The 19023-nt window shown below is 36.4% G+C and overlaps 1 protein-coding gene across 3 annotated transcripts in view; it reads left to right on the top strand.

The window, feature by feature from the left end:
• Window positions 1-19023, top strand: part of gabbr1b (gamma-aminobutyric acid (GABA) B receptor, 1b) — a 127845-nt gene that overhangs the window by 95255 nt on the left and 13567 nt on the right. For 2 of the 3 annotated variants that reach the window (XM_052584076.1, XM_052584078.1), the window contains 6 exons: window positions 2343-2420; window positions 7803-7953; window positions 8602-8734; window positions 9567-9683; window positions 13590-13700; window positions 13836-13929. In XM_052584076.1, coding sequence (XP_052440036.1) covers window positions 2343-2420; window positions 7803-7953; window positions 8602-8734; window positions 9567-9683; window positions 13590-13700; window positions 13836-13929 — 684 coding nt within the window. The remainder of the gene's footprint in view (window positions 1-2342; window positions 2421-7802; window positions 7954-8601; window positions 8735-9566; window positions 9684-13589; window positions 13701-13835; window positions 13930-19023) is intronic. The other variant, XM_052584077.1, reaches the window with a different exon arrangement.

Below are 19023 nucleotides of genomic sequence, written 5' to 3'. Positions count from 1 at the left end.
TAGTTTTGTAAAACGTACTCCTGGTCTTTTTTGTAAATGATTTAAAATATATTATCTTTAATGATAATTTTTTTTGTTTAAGTTCACTTAAGCTGTGCAGACTAGTTAATATTATACATAACAGCCACATACTTTAGTCAATACTTTAGGCTACTTGCAACCTAGCTTTTATAAAACCTTTCCAATTTAATACTCATTACTTTGAATTTTAGAAAAAGTTACAGCAATAATAGTCAGTGATAGTCAGTCACACTCTACAGATCTTGACCCTCAGCCTCTTCTGAAGTGGGAGGAATTGGGAATCAGGAACTGATTCTTTGTCAGAATTTTTTTTTAAACCAAAAAATGAGTGATTTTTATAATGTTTGTTAAATGTCAACTTTACAATTAATGTAATAAAAGAGAAGCAATGAATAAAGACAATGAATTAACAGATTTCTATTGAGGTGTATTCAGCAACAAACATTCAGCATGACCATGCCATGGTAGTCTGATTCACAAACAAATGATTCATGACTTAAAGGAGTCGGTGTCATGATTCTGCCCTCGTGTCCTTGGGTTTTCTCTAGTCTTGAGGCAGGATCATGACAGACCCGTGTTTTGTGTGCAAGCACATGGCCTGGTCGTTGGGCCATGTGCTTGTGTTGTCTCGTTTCCTTGCCCCGCCCCCTTGTTACCCTAGTTTTGTCATTATTGCTTTACCTGTTTCACCTGTTATGTTATGATTAGTCTTCTTATTTCTATCCCCTTGTGCTCACTGTCCTGTGCGGTTCATTGTTACTTTGTTGCACTTTGACGATACGTCGTGAGTCTTGTGATTGTTTACCTGTAGTTAGAGTTCCTGTGTGAAGAGTCTTTTGTTTATTGTGTGTTCCTAGTCTTGTTATATTATCTGTCTTTGCCCTAGTCGTGGTTTTCCCCCTTGTGGGTTTTGTTTTCCCCTTTTTGGCATCAATAAACCCTGTGTGTTGTTCATCCCTAACCTCCACGTGACAGTCGGTCAGAAATCAGACTCAAACTCCAGTTGTCAGAAAAGTTTTAGACATCTGACTCAGACACTGATCCCTAGATATGACTTAGAATGTAGAGAACAGTGAAACCCAAACCCATAATACTTTTATTCATCTTCGAAACACAAATTAAGTTATAATTAATATTCTCTTATTGCATTTATTGAAAGTCTACACAACCAAAATTGTCAGGCTTCTAAAAGTTTATAAAGAGGTCATAACAGTAATTCATATCAATTATGGGGTTTAATCCAAGTTTTAGATATGGACAGTAGACACGATCATTTTATATGTTGAACAGATTTTCGAGTTTCGGATTTTATTTACATAAACATGTAAACACAGAGCACATCAAATATGGTAAAGAGAACCTCAAAAATTTTTCAAAATTACATCCTTTGCAGAGAAAACTGTATTTCAGTGCTTTCCCGAGAGAACGTAAAGAAACAAAAAATTTATTTGGGAAACACACCGCTTTTTCAAGCAATGTAAACATACTGAAATATATATATTTTAACAAATTTACTCGCAATTGTTATTTGTGGCAAAACATGAGGGCAGTTGCGTTTTAGATGAGACATACAATCGTGAGTCCGGGCGTCAGTGAATGGTGGGTTCTTTTGTAAATAAAATAATCCTGTCAGAAGAACTGCATAAAAGTGTATCATGTCTGCAGTGAGCTTTTTTAAAGCTTTGTGTATGTGCAGAAAGCGAATTTAACCTTTTCTGATGTTTCAGTGTGGATGAGACAAAGTTTGCAAAACGCTTGTAAACAGTAGTTTGGACGGAGAGCGTTTTAAAATGAAAACGCCATTTTCAAATGCATCCAGATTAATGTAGACCTAGCCTTAATTCATATGGATTTTGTTTGCAGTTTTAATGTTTTAGTTGGATGGACTATCAATTATGAGACAATATTAAACCTCTCTTTATTTGTGTTGTGAATATTAATATTATTAAAGACTTACAGGTTTTGAATGACATAAGGGTACGTACATTATGAGTAAATGTTCATTTTAGGGTGAACTAGGCAACATACAGAAAATGTTCATGTTTTCATGATGTTTCAGAATTCTGAAATAAAGCATTTTCTTAAGTGCATGTTAACAGGGTCACCCTGCACTCCCACTTCTAGTCTCCACTTCACATCTCTGCTAATTTGCATAAAGCTGAATTCCCAGTGGATAAAATGAAGTCAATAAAATGTTTTCCCTCCTTAAATACCCTCTCTCAAAAACATGTCACATTATAGAGGAAAAATGCTTTGCAAATGCCATTTGATGATGACTCTAAACTATTTCTGAAATGCACTCTCTCCCTTTCTCTCTGCAGGAGGAAGCTACAAGAAGATTGGATACTTCGATATGACCAAAGGCAATCTCTCTTGGTATGGGAATGACAGGTGGATAGGTGAGGACACATTCGTCTGTCTCATCTCCCATATATACTCTTGTTTATCACTGTCTCAAGCACTTTTAAACCTCCTCTCACACAATCACTCACATTATCACTCTCGCTGCTCATCTGCATCTCTCCCAGTGTCACAGCTGCACGCTTTAGGCCCCGCCCCCAAAACTAAGAGAACTGCGGAAGACAGGCTGTTACGGGGCATTAATCAATCAGTCAGTCAAATTCTGTTCAGCATTCTGTCCATGAGGGCAGCCGCACTGCGGGAGCTCTGCACGGCTCAACAAAAAAAGACAAATGTATGCCATTAGAAAACTGCCAGGAGTTAATTCCAATCATAAATTGAGCAAGCGCACTGATAAAAAATTGCATGCAATATACAATGAGTGATAGTTTAATTTAATCTTTTAGATTGTATTTGATGACCAGTTGATGATGGTGCACTGAGAAGATGCCAAGTGACAGATAAAAAAAACAACACGAATCAGAAACGGCCCAGGCTGTTCCCCAGCTGCCTCCCAGCACGTGCTAACCTTGACTGGACGAGCACGAATCGTCCAATAAGCACAGGCATCACGACGAGCCTTAGCTGATTGTCATTGCCTGTTATTTAAATCCTCACAGGCTACGAACAGAGCTTGCGGTTTTGAAAAACATCCTTGAGCTTTGTGATAGCAGCCTGGGTTTGTTGGTTTATAATTTTGGCGATACGAGGCCACATCACCAAGCTCATTATGTGACCATTTCTATCCCGAGACATTTCCCTATATGTGCTCTTGGTGGGTTTGCACAGTTTTGAACTTGCTTATTAGCTTATTAAAAACTCAGCAAAGCAGCAAGCACCATGGCAACTGTAGTACGACGTCATTTGCAAAATGCGCTAATTGTGTTTTTCACAAGCCTTTCCGGGGGACCTGTTTTAAATTGTTTTGGCTTGCAGAGTCTGGCACCTTTAACTTTTGCGTTAGTCGTCGATGGTAGATCTCTTTGGAGGTTATCGCATTAACAGCAACCCTTGACTGTGCCAGACTGCGGGTCGCAGCAAGTCTGACGGTGAGGCGAAAGGTCACTGTTTAATCGTGACGAGGTGAACAGGAATGCAAGATCATCAGAAATAGAAGATGTTAGACATAAGTGCTGCCCATCACCACCCACATTTTCACCTTGCTGCAGTGGTCACTGATGCTCCCGGACGGCGTATTCCAGAGAGACGGCAGCGTGAAGAGCTAAAAATAATCAGTGCTGAAATAAAGGCCTCCTGAAGGAGAGGATGACTTTGCTCCAGATTGGACGGCACATGTTGACCGATCATCGCTTGTTCGGATATTCTCCCTCGTGTTCATACCCACTGCAAAGTGAAGGTTACGTTCCTTCATCTCCCAGCTGAGTGGGAACGTTTTTGTTTGAATCTTTATGTTCAAGTGTTTCTCGCTGTTACCCATCCACTTCACTGGCCTCGCTCGTTCTCTCTCGCTCTCGCCGGTCGCCCCTGACAACCACTGCATCTGCGCCCTGTTCGCTCATCGATGGGTCTTGGTCGTCATGGAAACATACAATCCCGATTCCACCATCAAGGACAGGGAGGGGTATTAAACAGCATGAGCTCGATGGATGCACACACATTTACAACCACATTCAATGTGGATCTGAATTGCATTAGAGACCTTGAAATCAATGTTTTACAGTATTTTCATTTTTGGGAGAACTATTCCTTTAAAGGGTTAGTTCAACCAAAAAAAGATCATTTTGTCATTAATTATGCAATCTCATGTCGTTCCAAACCCTTAAGACCTCGGTTCATCTTTGATACACAAATTCTGAATTTTTTGATGAAATCCGAGAGCTTCCTGACCCTCCATAGACGGCAATGTAATAACCACGTTCAAGGACCAGAAAGGGAGTAAAGAAATAATTAAGATAGTCCATTTGACATCAGTGTTTCACCCATAAATTTCAAGAATACAACTCTCATTAACATGCGCCAAAGGCTGATATGGAAGAAAATAAATAGTTGAATAAAGTCACTATTTTTTGTTTTCTTTGTGGACAAAAAGCTTCATAAAATTAAAGCTGAACCCCTGATGTCACATGGACAATTTAACGATATCCTTTCTGGGCCTTGAATGTCGTAGTTGTGTTGATGTCTGTGCAAGGTCAGAAAGCTCTTGGATTTCATAAAAAATATCTTAAATTGTGTTCTGATGAATCAAGGTCATATGGGTTTGGAACAACATGAGGGTGAGTAATTAATGACTATCCCTTTAATGCACATTACTGCTCTTATCTGTGCATGTAAACAAGTTTCCATCATTATAATAGTGCACGGTGTCTGAAATGACTTCATTTTTTGGCTGACATCACCATCCCCAGCTACGTTTTATAATCTAATCAATTACAAATTAGATCCAAATCAAGTTTCACAATGAAATATTTCACTTTATGGAAGTAAATGGGTTTCCAACCCCATTTCATGTATAATCGACACCCAACAGACTGCTAATGTATATGAATTGTGTTATCAGAGTAAATGCGTTCACTCAGTTCCTCAAGGACTGCAGCTCCACATGGATCGCGAGTTAATTTTAACACCATAGCAACACTGCAGCGTTAACATTCTGACCTGAGACACCATAGCAACCACTTTCTATTTCCACAAACCACTTAAAACTTGTGTCGTGCCATATCACATCCTGGGCCTGTTTGTTGAGATTGTTCCAGCATCAGCGCAGCTCCACACTGTTTCTCAGCATCCCAGGATCTGTTGGCTGTCTTGTGCCGCGAGCGGGCACATTCGGTTGGATCTCCTGCTCTCCTTTATTCAATATCAGCGAGATCCACGAGGGAGATGGCCTTACGTGAACTTCTAATTAAGACTGACAGTTGCTGTGCTTATCAGATGCTCTAGTGAGGGGTTCCTGTGGGACCGCATGGGCAATATGAGTCCTGGAGCTGGGCTCTATAAAAACAAACAGCTTGAGAGATAGATGTAACAAGCCGTGTGGTCCCCAGCCAATTTGTCACTCGCAAAAGAACGTGTCTCCAGTGCACGTCTTATGTGTTGCCCACCCATTGAAGGAAGCTGACCACAGTGCACCCTGATGTCCTTTTTTGTTGCCAATTGGCCAGCCGATTACCCATCTGGAGGCAGTGAAACAGTCTGCGATGTTATCACTTCACAGAGACCAGAGGGGGAGAAGCTTTAGTCAAGTGGCAGTGAGGTGAAATTCGATAGCTATCGCTCTCTCTGCAGACTCTGAAATGCAGCCAGTTTATTAAGAGAGAGAGAACAAGAGGCAGAGAGGGAGGTAAAGTGACTCATTTGTGGCTCTAAAAACAGAGGTTTGGAGCTGTTCTCCTTTTCTTTCTTTTGCTCAGTTGTTTCATTATTTAAATATACATGATTATTGCATAAATAAGTAAACAAAACAAAGTAAATAACCTAACTATTTTTAAGCATTGTTTATGTACTATTGTTTTTGTTTTTACTAGGGCTGTCAGTAGATAAAAAAATTTAATAAGTGATAAGTGTGCGATTAATCGCGAGTAATCACACAAAAAGGGTGCAATTAATCATGATTGATTGCACACTTATCATGAAATTAAGCATATCCCATTTATCTTGCTTAATGCCTTAATTTTGTCATTATTTACTATATCCAGCGAAGTAAACCAAAAGATTGCAGATCACAAAACTGTATTTTCTATAACCTTAATTCAAGATAAATTTAGATATCTTTTCAAGAAAAGGACACCTGGGAGACTCAAAAAGGACACCAAAGAACCAAATGAAGTTATAATCGATAAATTTGTGCACACTGACTAAACACAGAAACATACACAAGACAAATCAAAACATTATCGAAATTGAGTTTCAGTAATTTTAATTGCGTTAAATTTAACTCGTTAAGGGTTTTGAATTAATCGCATGCGTTAATGCATTACCATTGACAGCCCTTGTTTTTACTGAACTATTGTGTTTTTACAATGGTATTGTTTGTGTACTTCAAGTGCAAAACGAATGCCTCAGATTTAATTAAAAATGAAGCGAGCGAAAAGTAGGCCCATTTCAACAGAAAGGGCAACGAAGTTACTTGCAAAATATGCTATGCGGTGTTAAAATAAAGCAGTAGTGCAAGTACAATACTGTATCACTTGCAACGGAAACATCCACAAGCAAATATAAGGTGCATCCCAAAGCTGGTCACTCTAGTGAGATGTTTTCTCTTTATTCCCCGAACATCTGTGCCATCGGAGAGGGTGTTTTCTGCTGTGGGCTGTCCACAGGCTGCGCTCCAGACTAACCCCACATCATGACATTTTACATTTCTTAAATAAAAATTGAAAAAAGAAATTATCGCGGCCGAAGTAATTATCAAGCTCATTTTTTTTTATTGTGCGATTAATTGATTTATCGACTATCACGACAGGCCTATTTGTCTGATTGACTTGAAAATTGGTATGCCATGTTTTTGTCCAAAGTGCCACAAGAGCCTATGAGGACATTCACACACCTCAGAACTTTGCCACCATTGGCCAATGAATGTTTAACACCAATTACACAAGGTTAATAACACATATAATTTGATAGATCACCTCATACTGAGCAACTTTGCCTCAAGGACCACTGCTGTCAGTCAAATCCTTCATTAAATGTAAACTGCTAATTATTTTATTATTTATTTTTTTGTTAAAAACGGTGGGTTAATATTTAAAGTAGAGTGCTGTTGATTTGAGCACATGCACAGATTATTATAAGTAAATTGGACCATAGGTGGTGCTATAACAGTTGTAAACTTAAACAAATGTCATATTTGTATGATAAGTTACCTGGATTTTGGATTTTCCAAAAATGTATTATTAAATAACTGATTTATAATATTATAATATTTAATGTCTTTTTTTCTTATATGTTTAAAGAGCCTGTACACTGATAATTATTAATACTCTGTTTAGCTTTAGTTTATTTTCATTTATTATTTTTATGTCAGTTTTAGCTGTAGTAATTTTAGTACTTCAACTTAGAATTATTTTATTTCAGGTAACATAAAAAAAAAAAATTTGATGGAAAAAAAATTATAAAAAAGTTTTTTTAATAGTTTTGTTAAGAACAAGAACGCTACCTTACATATTAGCAGTTTACATACATGCAATAAGAGTGTGTGTGTATATATATATATATATATATATATAAATAAATATATATACACACACTTGCTTCAGTCCGCTTCCCCCTCCTTTCTTCCAAAAGCCCTTATTTAGAGTGACTAAATAGCTAATATCTAATGATGTTTTCAATGTTGTTCATGAAAGTATTGCCAAATTATTTCAATGTAATACTACTTTATAAAATAATCTAATACTAAAAATCCTAATTTCTCTCTCCAGGCTCTGATCCACCTGCTGACCAAACGGTGGTGATTCAGAAGTTCAGATATCTGTCACAAAAACTCTTCGTCTCGGTGTCTGTTTTCGCTGGCTTGGGCATTTTAATGGGGATCGTTTGCCTCACCTTTAACATCTACAATAGCAACGTCAGGTATGTTAAGTTGTGGATGAAAGTATACGCTCTTGCCTGCAGGCGGCTGTTCATTTATATTGCATACTCACGTGTGAGTTCAATGCAGAGGACAGAGTGATACATGCATACAATTAGCTGGTGTTTCCAAGGGTCTCATTCACATATTTAAGCACTCTGAATGTGTAGAAACACGCCATTTTCAAACAGGCTAATGCATTTTAATGCATTCAAACTCCACTGACACATTCAGACTAATGTTTGGTGTTTCAGTCTTTTTTATCTTTGTGACACTTAACCTTTCAACAAGATTTTCTCAGCAGACAGCTTAAGCTAATACCATGAACACTTACAAATCTCATCATGCATGTGAGTAAATGTGTGAGCACTTCTATGAATCTTTGTGTGATAAAAAGACAGAGGAGTGTAAGTCCTATTCCACTGTGGGAGATTAACTTAATGAGCTGAACCAGAGTTCATTATTACAAAAATTACCAAAAAGTACTATGGAACACCATATTATATGTAATATGCATGTGGTAATAATGCTAAGCTATATATATACATCACAGTATATTAGCAGGCATCACATTAGCATCAATATATGAACCTGTTTTTTCAACACACATCTTTTTACTAATTCAGTAGTATGTATGTCTGTATGTAAAGGTACATTCAAAACTCCCAGCCGTACCTGAATAACATGACGGCAGTGGGCTGTATGATGGCTCTGGCTGCAGTTTTTCCTCTGGGAATTGATGGACTGCATGTACGCAACTCTCAGTTTCCTGTGGTCTGTCAGGTATGCGCTCAGGCATTCTGGGTAACACCGTTTTGTCATTTATATTGATGTTATTTATAGCATTAGTAATTGAGTTTATAAAACCTCCCTGAACACTCTTCTTCAGAAGGTTTTAAGGAGACATATCAGGGATTTTTTTTCCCTTCATTTCCTTCACACTGATGATGTTAGTCAAGGTTTCTTGCATCAAAAAAACATGAATTATTTAGTTTTTCATGACCATTTTTCACCCTCTCTCGGACCCTTAAGTATTAAACAGACTTGCTTCGCTGCCTTGCTTTCAGACATCTATATATATATATGCCCTCTTCTCTTACACTTACTCACAGGTCACAAGCTTGCCGTCAGGTTCAATTTAGTTTGCACCATCCCTTTTATTTCTGTAACCGCATCCAAGCAAAGCCTGGAGAATAGAATGAGCTGTTTTTTGCAGTTTAATTTGAATAAATGCACTTTTATTAAAGTTTTAGCTTTATTGAACTTTTATAAAACTATTTTTTATTCTTTTACTTTTAATTCCCCTTTGGCGACATTTAACACTTACTTAAACTTAATCTTGAAAATAACTTAAACTAATTTAATAACAAGTGTTTAATAACACTTTAATAACACTCTTTTGACATTAAAAAATGTGACAAAACACAATACATTAAAAGTTTTAGGATTTTTATATTGGGCATTTATTGTTTATCTCCCGTAACATTAGAATAATTATAAGCTGATCAATACTGCCAATCTTTTTACTATTGGTGCATTTATATTATATTTCTGTACTTCGAAGTCTTTTAAAGTTAAACGCTTGAAATATTGGCTTTTTTAATGTTTTTTCTAGTTCCGCTTGTGGCTGCTTGGACTTGGCTTCAGTTTGGCTTACGGAAGCATGTTCACAAAGATCTGGTGGGTTCACACGGTGTTCACAAAGAAGGATGAGAAGAAAGACAAGAGAAAGGTGAGTAGTGCTCACACAACTAAAATCTTAAATGAACGTAAAATAATTATTAGAAATATTGGTTGCACTTTATTTTACAGTACGTGTACTAACATAGTGTACTTACAGTGTATTTAAGAAAGTTCTGGTAATACAAGGTAACTACATGGGGTAAGGTTAGGTTTAGGGGTAGGTTCAGGGTTAGTACCTAGTTATTACATAGTTATTGTAATTACTATAATAAGTACATAGTATGTACATGAGGAACAGGACTGTAAAATAAAGTGCTACCAAAATATTACTAAAAACATATAATGGTATCTAAGTGGTACTTAAATAAGACTGTGAGGTTAATTTAAGGGATTTCAAGACAAATGATCTGTCCTTTTAAAGCCTCATAGGGATTTACTCTTGACCCGTCGTGTCAAGGGCTTTCGGTACGCCTCTGGAATGATCAGTATGTCATAGTGGAGTTATTGTTCTTTCTAAAGTATATATCTCGTTCCTCTCTCTGTTATCATCTTTAGATCTCCATCTCACTTCCACTGCCTCTATGGCTTAGCAACCGTCTCTCTCTGATCTCATAGAGATGGGTCCCCTGTTGTCCTTGAGCATCTTTAAACAGCACATTTATCATACAGCACTGCTCCATGAGCCAGCGGTCACTCCATCACCACAAACACACTGCAACTCGTTATGTTAGATTTTTTTGTAACACTTTACAATAAGGTCCCATTTGTTAATGTATTAGTTAACACCAGTTAACAATGAGCACGATATTTTTGTAGCATTCATTAATTATGGGTAATGTTAGTAGATACATATAGGATTGTTTATTGTTGATTTTAGCCCACAGTGCTAAACTTATAAGCTATACAAATATTTATCTTTGTTAGTTCTTGTTAACTAATGTAGAGTATCTTGAACAAAGGTTATTTGTCTTACTTTTTTATGATCCTTTACATATACTTCATTAAATTGTGATGGATTAATGCTTAAAAAATGAAAAGAAAAGTTAATTATTTTTCTTAATTTAAATGTGTCTTATTTTAGTATTTTTCAATATTTTATGGAAAGACTAAAAATAATATTAAGAAAGTGATGTTTTGAAGTGCAGACCTCACATCACCAGTCACACATGTGATGCACAGCAGCCACAATAACTAAAATAAGGAAAAGATAGAGATAAAGACAGAGGAGAAAGGTATTTTCAGGATAAGTACATAATGCCTATTATTGAGCATTCATGAACGTCTGTCTAATGGTGGAGAGGAGCTTGTCATGAGCCCCTGTGGAGTGCTCTCTCTCTCTCTCTCTCTCTTTCTCTCTCTTTCTATCTTCCTCTACACAAAGAAAGGATTCAGAGATTGAGAAATGATCTGTGATGTGCAGTGGGGCATCAAATTGACAGCTTAGTCAATTTCAAACGTGCTTCTCTGACTGGATTGACACTATTGAGAACTTTTAATGTTAAAAAGAAAAGTTAAAAAACAAACAAACTGAGCATCAGTAAGTTTGTTTGAAGTGGATTCTTCAAAGTCATTGTCTGGGATACAAAAGGGAAATTTTGGAATAAAGAATAGTTTCAGAATTTATTCTAGAGCATAAGACAGAAATAAATATTTGGGACAAACATTCTATTTTAAGTACAGAGGAACTCGTGATGGGGATTTTATGGAGTGAATTGTCATGAAAATGTCCCCTCAACACATTCAAAACAAGTTAAATACCTCAGATAATTTCTTGTGAAATGCCAAAAAAATGGAACAGAAAATAATTTGGACTTGTCCCTCAGTTTGTAAAAAAATACTTAAGTTGGAAGATTGGGGGAACTTTTTTTTATTTTTATTTTTTTTTTATAAATTAATACTTTCATTTAGCATAATATGTAATGCATTACATTTATAAAAATGGCATTGCTACTATATTGATACAAAATATTTTTTATTTCAAACAAATAGAGGTATTTTTAGCTTTCTAGCAAAAAAATAGAAGAGAGCACGCGTGCGAGAGAGAGACATAGAGGGAGAGAGAGAGAACGATTCAAACAACACGAGCGCTTTCTTGCTTTCTCTCACTCGCGCATATTAATCAATTGACATGATGGTGTCGATGTTTAAATCATTTAAAATGAGAATGTAAGTGTGCTCACCCCATTTTTGTTTGTAAAAAAAATTAGATTCGATTTCATATCGCAATATACAGTATATCGCAGAAAAATAAAATATCGCAATATCATTTTTTCCCAATAATGTGCAGCCCTAGACGGTACCTTTTCAAATGGTGCACCTTAGTACTTAAAGGGTTCCATATTGGTACTTTAAATGTACATATTAGTACCTAAAGTGTATTTATTAGTACCTGATAGGTACAAAAGTGTATAAGGTACTGCCAAAGTGACAGATTTTGTACCTTTTTTCTGAGAGTGTTGGGGGAAAAAGTATGATGGCTTCCATAAAAAATATTAAGCCGCACAAACATTTTCAACCATTTTGATAATAAGAAAAGTTTTTGACAGCAATTCAGCACTCAAATCTTAAACCTTTGAGTATAGTATAGGTGTTAACAGACTATGTCTGGCAAAATTATACTGAATATTTCAATTTCTGGTATTACTATATTGCTAAAAATGTCCAAGAAGTAACGCCTGTAACATTCATATAATATAAACACCAGAGAATGTCTGTTTACCTAAAGAAAAACACATCCACAAATTACTGCAATGCAAAACCAGAAGCTAATCCACCCAGAATAGTAGTTCCACCATTTAAAGGATCATTGAAGCCCCTTTAGACCTTAAAGGGATACTCCACCCCAAAATGAAAATTTTGTCATTAATCACTTATCCCCATGTCGTTCATCTTTGGAACACAATTTAAGATAGTTTGGATGAAAACCGTGAGGCTTGTAAATGTCCCATTGTCCCATCACCGTATCTTCTGTATCAGCCGCGTCACAAGGATGCACGGTTTTCTTTCAAATCAAAGCATAAATACATGTAAGAAACCTGCATCCTTGTGACGTGGCTGACATAGAAGATACGGTGATATGGAGAGACACAGAGGAGACTGTTGACAAAGGAATTGTTGAATAAAGTCATTATTTTTGTTTTATTTGTGTACAAAAAGTATTGTTGTTACTTAATAATGTTAAGGTTGAACCACTGATGGCAGATGGAGTGTTCTGACGATGTCTTTCATACTCTACTGGACCTTGACAGTGTTATTTACTTGGCAGTCTATGGGACAGTCACAAGCCTCAACGGTTTTCATCCAAAATATCTTAAATTGTGTTCTGAAGACGAACAAAGCTTTTACAGGTTTGGAACGACATGGGAGTAAGTGATTAAAGGGGGTGGAGTATCCCTTTAATATAAGCACTTGAACAAAAACACATTTTTGCTTGTAAACTCCCTAAATGTCCATTTAAAGTACATTCCAGTTATTTTTTCAAATAGACGCATGAGTCAAAGTTCTCTGGTACTTAACTTGTTTTGAACCCAGAAAATTCCTTGAGTCAGTTGTCTGACTAGGCGTGAGTTCTTTCATCCTCGCTGTTGTGAAGGGGTGTTTGAGGTTTATGAGCTCTCAAAAGTGACGATAAACAATACGAGTCACAGAGAACATAAGTGCTTTTTATGTTGCTCTTTAAATAAATGCTTTTTATGTTTAATTGCTCACAAACGCCATCCACTGTTTGTTGCAGTGTTATGATCTTAGCCGAAATCCATTTAAGACAATTTCCTTATTTAAACCATAAAGCGCAGTCACCGTGTGGCGGATTGAATTGGCATCCTGATAATGGGCCATTGTTTCCCCTTCAAGCTCTCTGCACTTACGCTCTATATGATGTTATGAATCATGGCGCAAGCTGTGTCTTTCAATGTCCTGGATGGAAAGTTGATTCACTGGTCTTTTTATATCCCAGCAGCACCTGGAGCCATGGAAGCTCTATGCCACCGTGGGAGTCCTGCTGGTTATCGACATCCTGTCCCTTATGATTTGGCAGATTGTGGATCCCCTGCACATCACAGTGGAGGTATGGCAGTACTCTTGTTTTTGTATGTGTGTTTTTTTTTATAAGGTACAGTTGGATTTATTATGTTTGGCCTCAAGTTGCATATAATTTTTTTTTGAATGAGCTGCCGTTCTGTTTCTCTTTCTGTCTGAGCAGAAGTTCACTAAAGAAGCACCTAAAGGGGACGTGGATCAGCTGATCGAGCCTCTGCTGCAGCACTGCAGTTCAGAGAAGATGAACACATGGCTTGGTAAGAACCTCTTTGGGTGTGACACTGTATTTGTTCACACTGCATCCAGTTCTGATTTGTTAGGTTTTTTTTTTGTCAAATATAACACTCTTAAAAATAGGTTCAAGGTTCAATATTGGCAGGATGTAGGGCTGGACGTTTAATTGAAAAGAAATCGGCACTGAAATTCAGAACCTCTAACCAACATATTTTTCCCATGTTGGTTTTTTTCGTTTGTGTACTCGGCACTATACAGACGTGACTGTTGCACTCGCTCAAAATATTCAACAAATAACCATAAATAGTTTATTTCCTTCAACTATTTTAAAATCACAAAGTTAAGAGATGCACTCTTTCATTAGAAAAAATTATTGTGCAAACTGCAGTTGGGTTATTTTGATATTTAGTGTAAATAACTAAAAACCTTTCCATTCCACAAAAGGATCTTTATAATGGAAAAGGGTTCTTTAGATTTTAGAATGATCTTTACATTAAGAAAACGATAATTAAGTTGGCTTGAAAAAGGAACAGGCTAATAACATGTTAATCATAATGCTAACAACATGCTAGTAGCATGCTAATCATGTTAGAAACATGCTAGTTACTAGCATTACTAGCGTTACTTGTTAATTATGCTATAAACACGCTCATAATATGCTATAAACATGCTAGTAACATGCTAATCCTGTTAGAAACATGCGAGTAACTTGGTAATTATGCCATAAACATGCTCATAATATGCTATAAACATGCTACTAACATGCTAATCGTGCTAGCAACATACAAGCAACATGTTAATTGTGTTAGTAACTTGCTAGCAACATGCTTATCATGCTGGAAACATGCTAGTATCATACAAATCATGCTAGAAACATGATATCAAAATGCTAGTCATGCAGCAACCACCCTAGGCTTTATCTGTTAAAAATGTTCTTTACATTAAGAAAACATGATAGTTAAATTGCCTTGAAAAAGGCACAGGCTAGTAACATGTTAATCATAATCCTAACAGCATGCTAGTAGCATGCTAATCATGTTAGAAACATGCTAGTAACTTGCTAATTATGCTATAAACATGCTCATAATATTCCATAAATATATACACTAGATGTCGCCTTTGGGTTCAAAGCATGCGTAGGTAGGTAGCTAGGTAGCGCTGCGATCTCTCCCTGTATTTCGGACAATGCCGGACATTTGTGCTGCGTATGGATGTTCAGACAAAAGAAATCTAAAACCAGACAGCAAGGGATTACATTTCACAAGTGAGAATGTGTTTTATGATATTGAATCATAAAACATTTATATTTATATACACATACACTTATCTAACACACATACTAAGTGTACACTTCAATTTTTGCACATAATATACCTGTACATACAAAACTGCCTATTGTAATATACCTCCACACACAATTGTCAATTTGTATATTGTCATTCCTTACCTACTTATTTGTATTTTTATTATTTTATTATGTGTCATTCCTTACCTACTTATTATTATTATTATTATTATATATATTTTTTTTCATTTAAAATGTGTTTTTTGTTCTGTCGCTGTCATTATGTTGCGCGGAGCTTCTGTCACTAAAACAAAATTCTCGCATGTGTAAATATACCTGACAATAAAGCTCATTCTGATTATGAATGTTACGAAATTATATTTCTGGTTACATTAAGTGAAAGTTGAAAGTGAAAAGTGAAGTGACATTCAGCCAAGTATGGTGACCCATACTCAGAATTTGTGCTCTGCATTTAACCCATCCAGAATGCACACACACAGAGCAGTGAACACACACACACACACACACACTGTGAGCACACACCCGGAGCAGTGGGCAGCCATTTATGCTGCTGCGCCCGGGGAGCAGTTGGGGGTTCGATGCCTTGCTCAAGGACACCTAAGTCGTGGTATTGAAGGTGGAGAGAGAGCTGTTCGTGCACTCCCCCCACCCACAATTCCGTCCGGCCCGAGACTAGAACTCACAACCCTTCGATTGGGAGTCCAACCCTCTAACCATTAGGCCACGACTTCCCCAAAAATTAGTTTGTTTTAGTCCTTAACGACCGCAGCTAATCCATGCTAGTTAAAACATTCAAACTTTATATTTACTACTATTCTAAATGTCAAACTACTTCAAACCTTGAAAACCGACAGACTGCTACTTTTTAAAAGTTTCTGGCTAGGCATTTTCAAGCCAACTTAAAGTTTGTCTACAAACTTTTCGATCTAGTTTTAAGAAATGTTCTCTGAAAGGTTCTTTGGGGAACCCAAAATGGTTCTTCTATGGCATCACTTCAGAAAAAACTATTATATGTATAACTATTTTTAATCGTGTATAATTGAATTTTATCAGTTCAAAAGCCTGCTTTTGATTTACCAGCCACTCGTAATTCAGTTTAACCCTGTCCTGATTTACGGCTGCGGCAGGCATATTTAAATATAAGTTGGTTTTCGAGAAAACTATATCTAGATGCTCAGTGTAGTCAAGCATCCTTTAGACATTTTAAAGAGCAGACTGAGCTGTCTGGATCACACTAGAGGAGTGATGCTGCATATTTTCAGTAACGTAAGACAGAAAGAAGTAAGCTTAATTATTTTAGGTGCACACTTGTAAAGTGGTTTAAGAATAATGTTGTAGCAGTATGAGATTAAAGTTGAAATATTTTGAGAATGAAGTCAACATTTCATGGCAGAAATCATGGCATGTGTCATATTCTTGCAGTAGGGACAGTATGCTTGGAAATGTCATGTCTTCGATTGCATTTCTTGTGTGTAGTGTGAATGCCAGTAACATCAATAAAGCTTTGTGCTTTTCACAAAAAACGGGTGTAATTTATTGAAACAAACATCTCATTCTAATCGAAAATATGACTGAGTTATTTTGTAAACAATAAAAGATTGTACAAAGCCAGAAGCTCAAGTAGAAAATACTAGATGAATACTGGAAAATGCACTATAGTCTAACTGTAGCACATATTGTTTGTATTTCACTACAAAACTGAATTTATATTAAAAGTACGCATCAGTTGCCAGTTGCTCCAATTCCTTAACTTATGTTAGCCTGTATTGTTGTTTTTCTTAAGTAAATAATGTTATTTGACTATTCACAAGTTGTTTTATTTACTGTATAATAAATTATTGGAAACAACATTTTATGTCTTCAAATCCAAATTGTTTGTTAGCTATAAAACTGACAGGATTTGAAAGCTAATAAAAACAAACTAAAGATTGCACATAAAAAGCTGCCTTAAAACTTTTTAATTACAAACATGTATTGATTTCAAAACTATGTGCAGTGTGAGTAACGAACACTCTAATCTATATTACGAATTAAACTATGCAACATAAACATTTCTGGATGTAAACTAACTCAAAAACTCTGAACGCCAGTCTCTTCAATTACACTATTGGCTGAGGTACCGCATGTGACCCAAGCTAATGGTTACGCTTTCTAAAGCATTAAAACCCCAGACCAGGACAGGAGTGGGAGTCATTTTCAGCCCTGGAGTTTCATGTCTTAGATCAGCCCATTCATGCCTTTAGTTCACGACTGGCTATAGCTATTACAATAATATAATTCAAACTTTAGTATATAAATTTACATTAGTACACTCTTCTTTACAGACTGCCATTTCAGCACTGCTTTTGCTCTTTCTATTATCCATTTTTTTAATCAATGATTTTTTGCTCGCATACTGTATTTCCAACAAAATATTTGTAGGCCTACTGTATCATAATGTCTGCCTGCAGTTAAAAATTTCTCAGAAATAATCACATTTGCTTTGCTTAACCTATTTATGTACAATTATTCAAAAAAGCATTTTAATTGCCATACAATATTGTAAATAGTAAATTGTGCCATTATAGAATTGCGACTGCTGGTGAAAATACTGTGAAATTGCATACATATAAATGGCAAGAAGTTCGAAAGCATAACAGCTGAACATCTATGGAACTTAATAATGGCACTTAAATTTGAAGTAAAATAGGCTATTAGAGTAGTGAAAGACACCTTCCCTCAGGTAGATTAAATGTTTTCATGCCTTGCTAAATGTTGGACTTATGTGCCTGTGATTATAGGAGAAACTGTGTTATAGCTTTCTTATGGGCATCCATATTTCAACCCAATACCAATGGCATGACAGCCATCTCCCTCTCATCTCCCATTAATAGACCATCTGTAGCAAGAACTTACTGCAACTAGTGAGAACCAGGGCTTAAAAAAATATTTACACATAATAATAATTGTCAGTCATGTGTGATCCCTTTCCTCTGCATACACTTTCTCAGTGGCCAGATCTGTAAGTGTCTGAAAACATTAGTCACTTGCATGGTACATTTCATATTTCATTTTTTTTTTTTTTCTCACAAGGTTAGAGTTAGTCTGCTGTGTCATCGATGAACAATGCTCAGAACTGACCCTAAGAACCCTGAACTAATTTTTTTTTTTTTTTTTTACCATGTTTGTGTCATTACCCGATTTGCTTAATTCCTATATTAAATTAGATACTAAAACAACACAGATGGTGCATGCAAATAGACGAGACTAATAGCTCTTGGTCGTCATGATCTTGTCATGGTGTTGGACAAAGCCTATAAGCCTGTGAGTGAAAGGGATTTAATGAAGGAACCCCAGTGGTTTTGACCTTCAGCTTCTCTCCTCAGGTGTTTCCTACTTGTAAACGTTTAACTAATTAAACAAATTAATTGCTACCTTTATGAGACAAATTGGACCGCCCTTGCTCTTCCAGTTATGGTCTATAAAATGAGTCTTCAGTGTATTCTTCAGGCAAAGTCCTTGAGAAACGAGCACAGCTGCCTGTAAACAGACCTGTCATTCAAATACTTTCTGTCATAACAGTTTCTCTGCATAAACCATTTAGGACATTTGGTCCAAGGACGCCTGGACGGCAGTGCTCTTTCACGACATCTGGATGAGAAAATAATTGATCGCACAGAACTAAAACAATCTAAATATAGCAGAGTTCCCAGTGAGATCATAAAGGTGTGGATGTAAGGGATGAATGGTTAGAAACAGGCAAAAGTCATGGGAGCAGTCAGCGCCTGCGACTGACTGATTACTCTGTCAGTGTGATAATGTCCACCTATCA

Source organism: Carassius gibelio, chromosome B19 (genome assembly GCF_023724105.1).
Source record: "Carassius gibelio isolate Cgi1373 ecotype wild population from Czech Republic chromosome B19, carGib1.2-hapl.c, whole genome shotgun sequence".
NCBI classification, from domain to species: domain Eukaryota; kingdom Metazoa; phylum Chordata; class Actinopteri; order Cypriniformes; family Cyprinidae; genus Carassius; species Carassius gibelio.
This window is presented reverse-complemented; position numbering and strand designations above follow the sequence as displayed.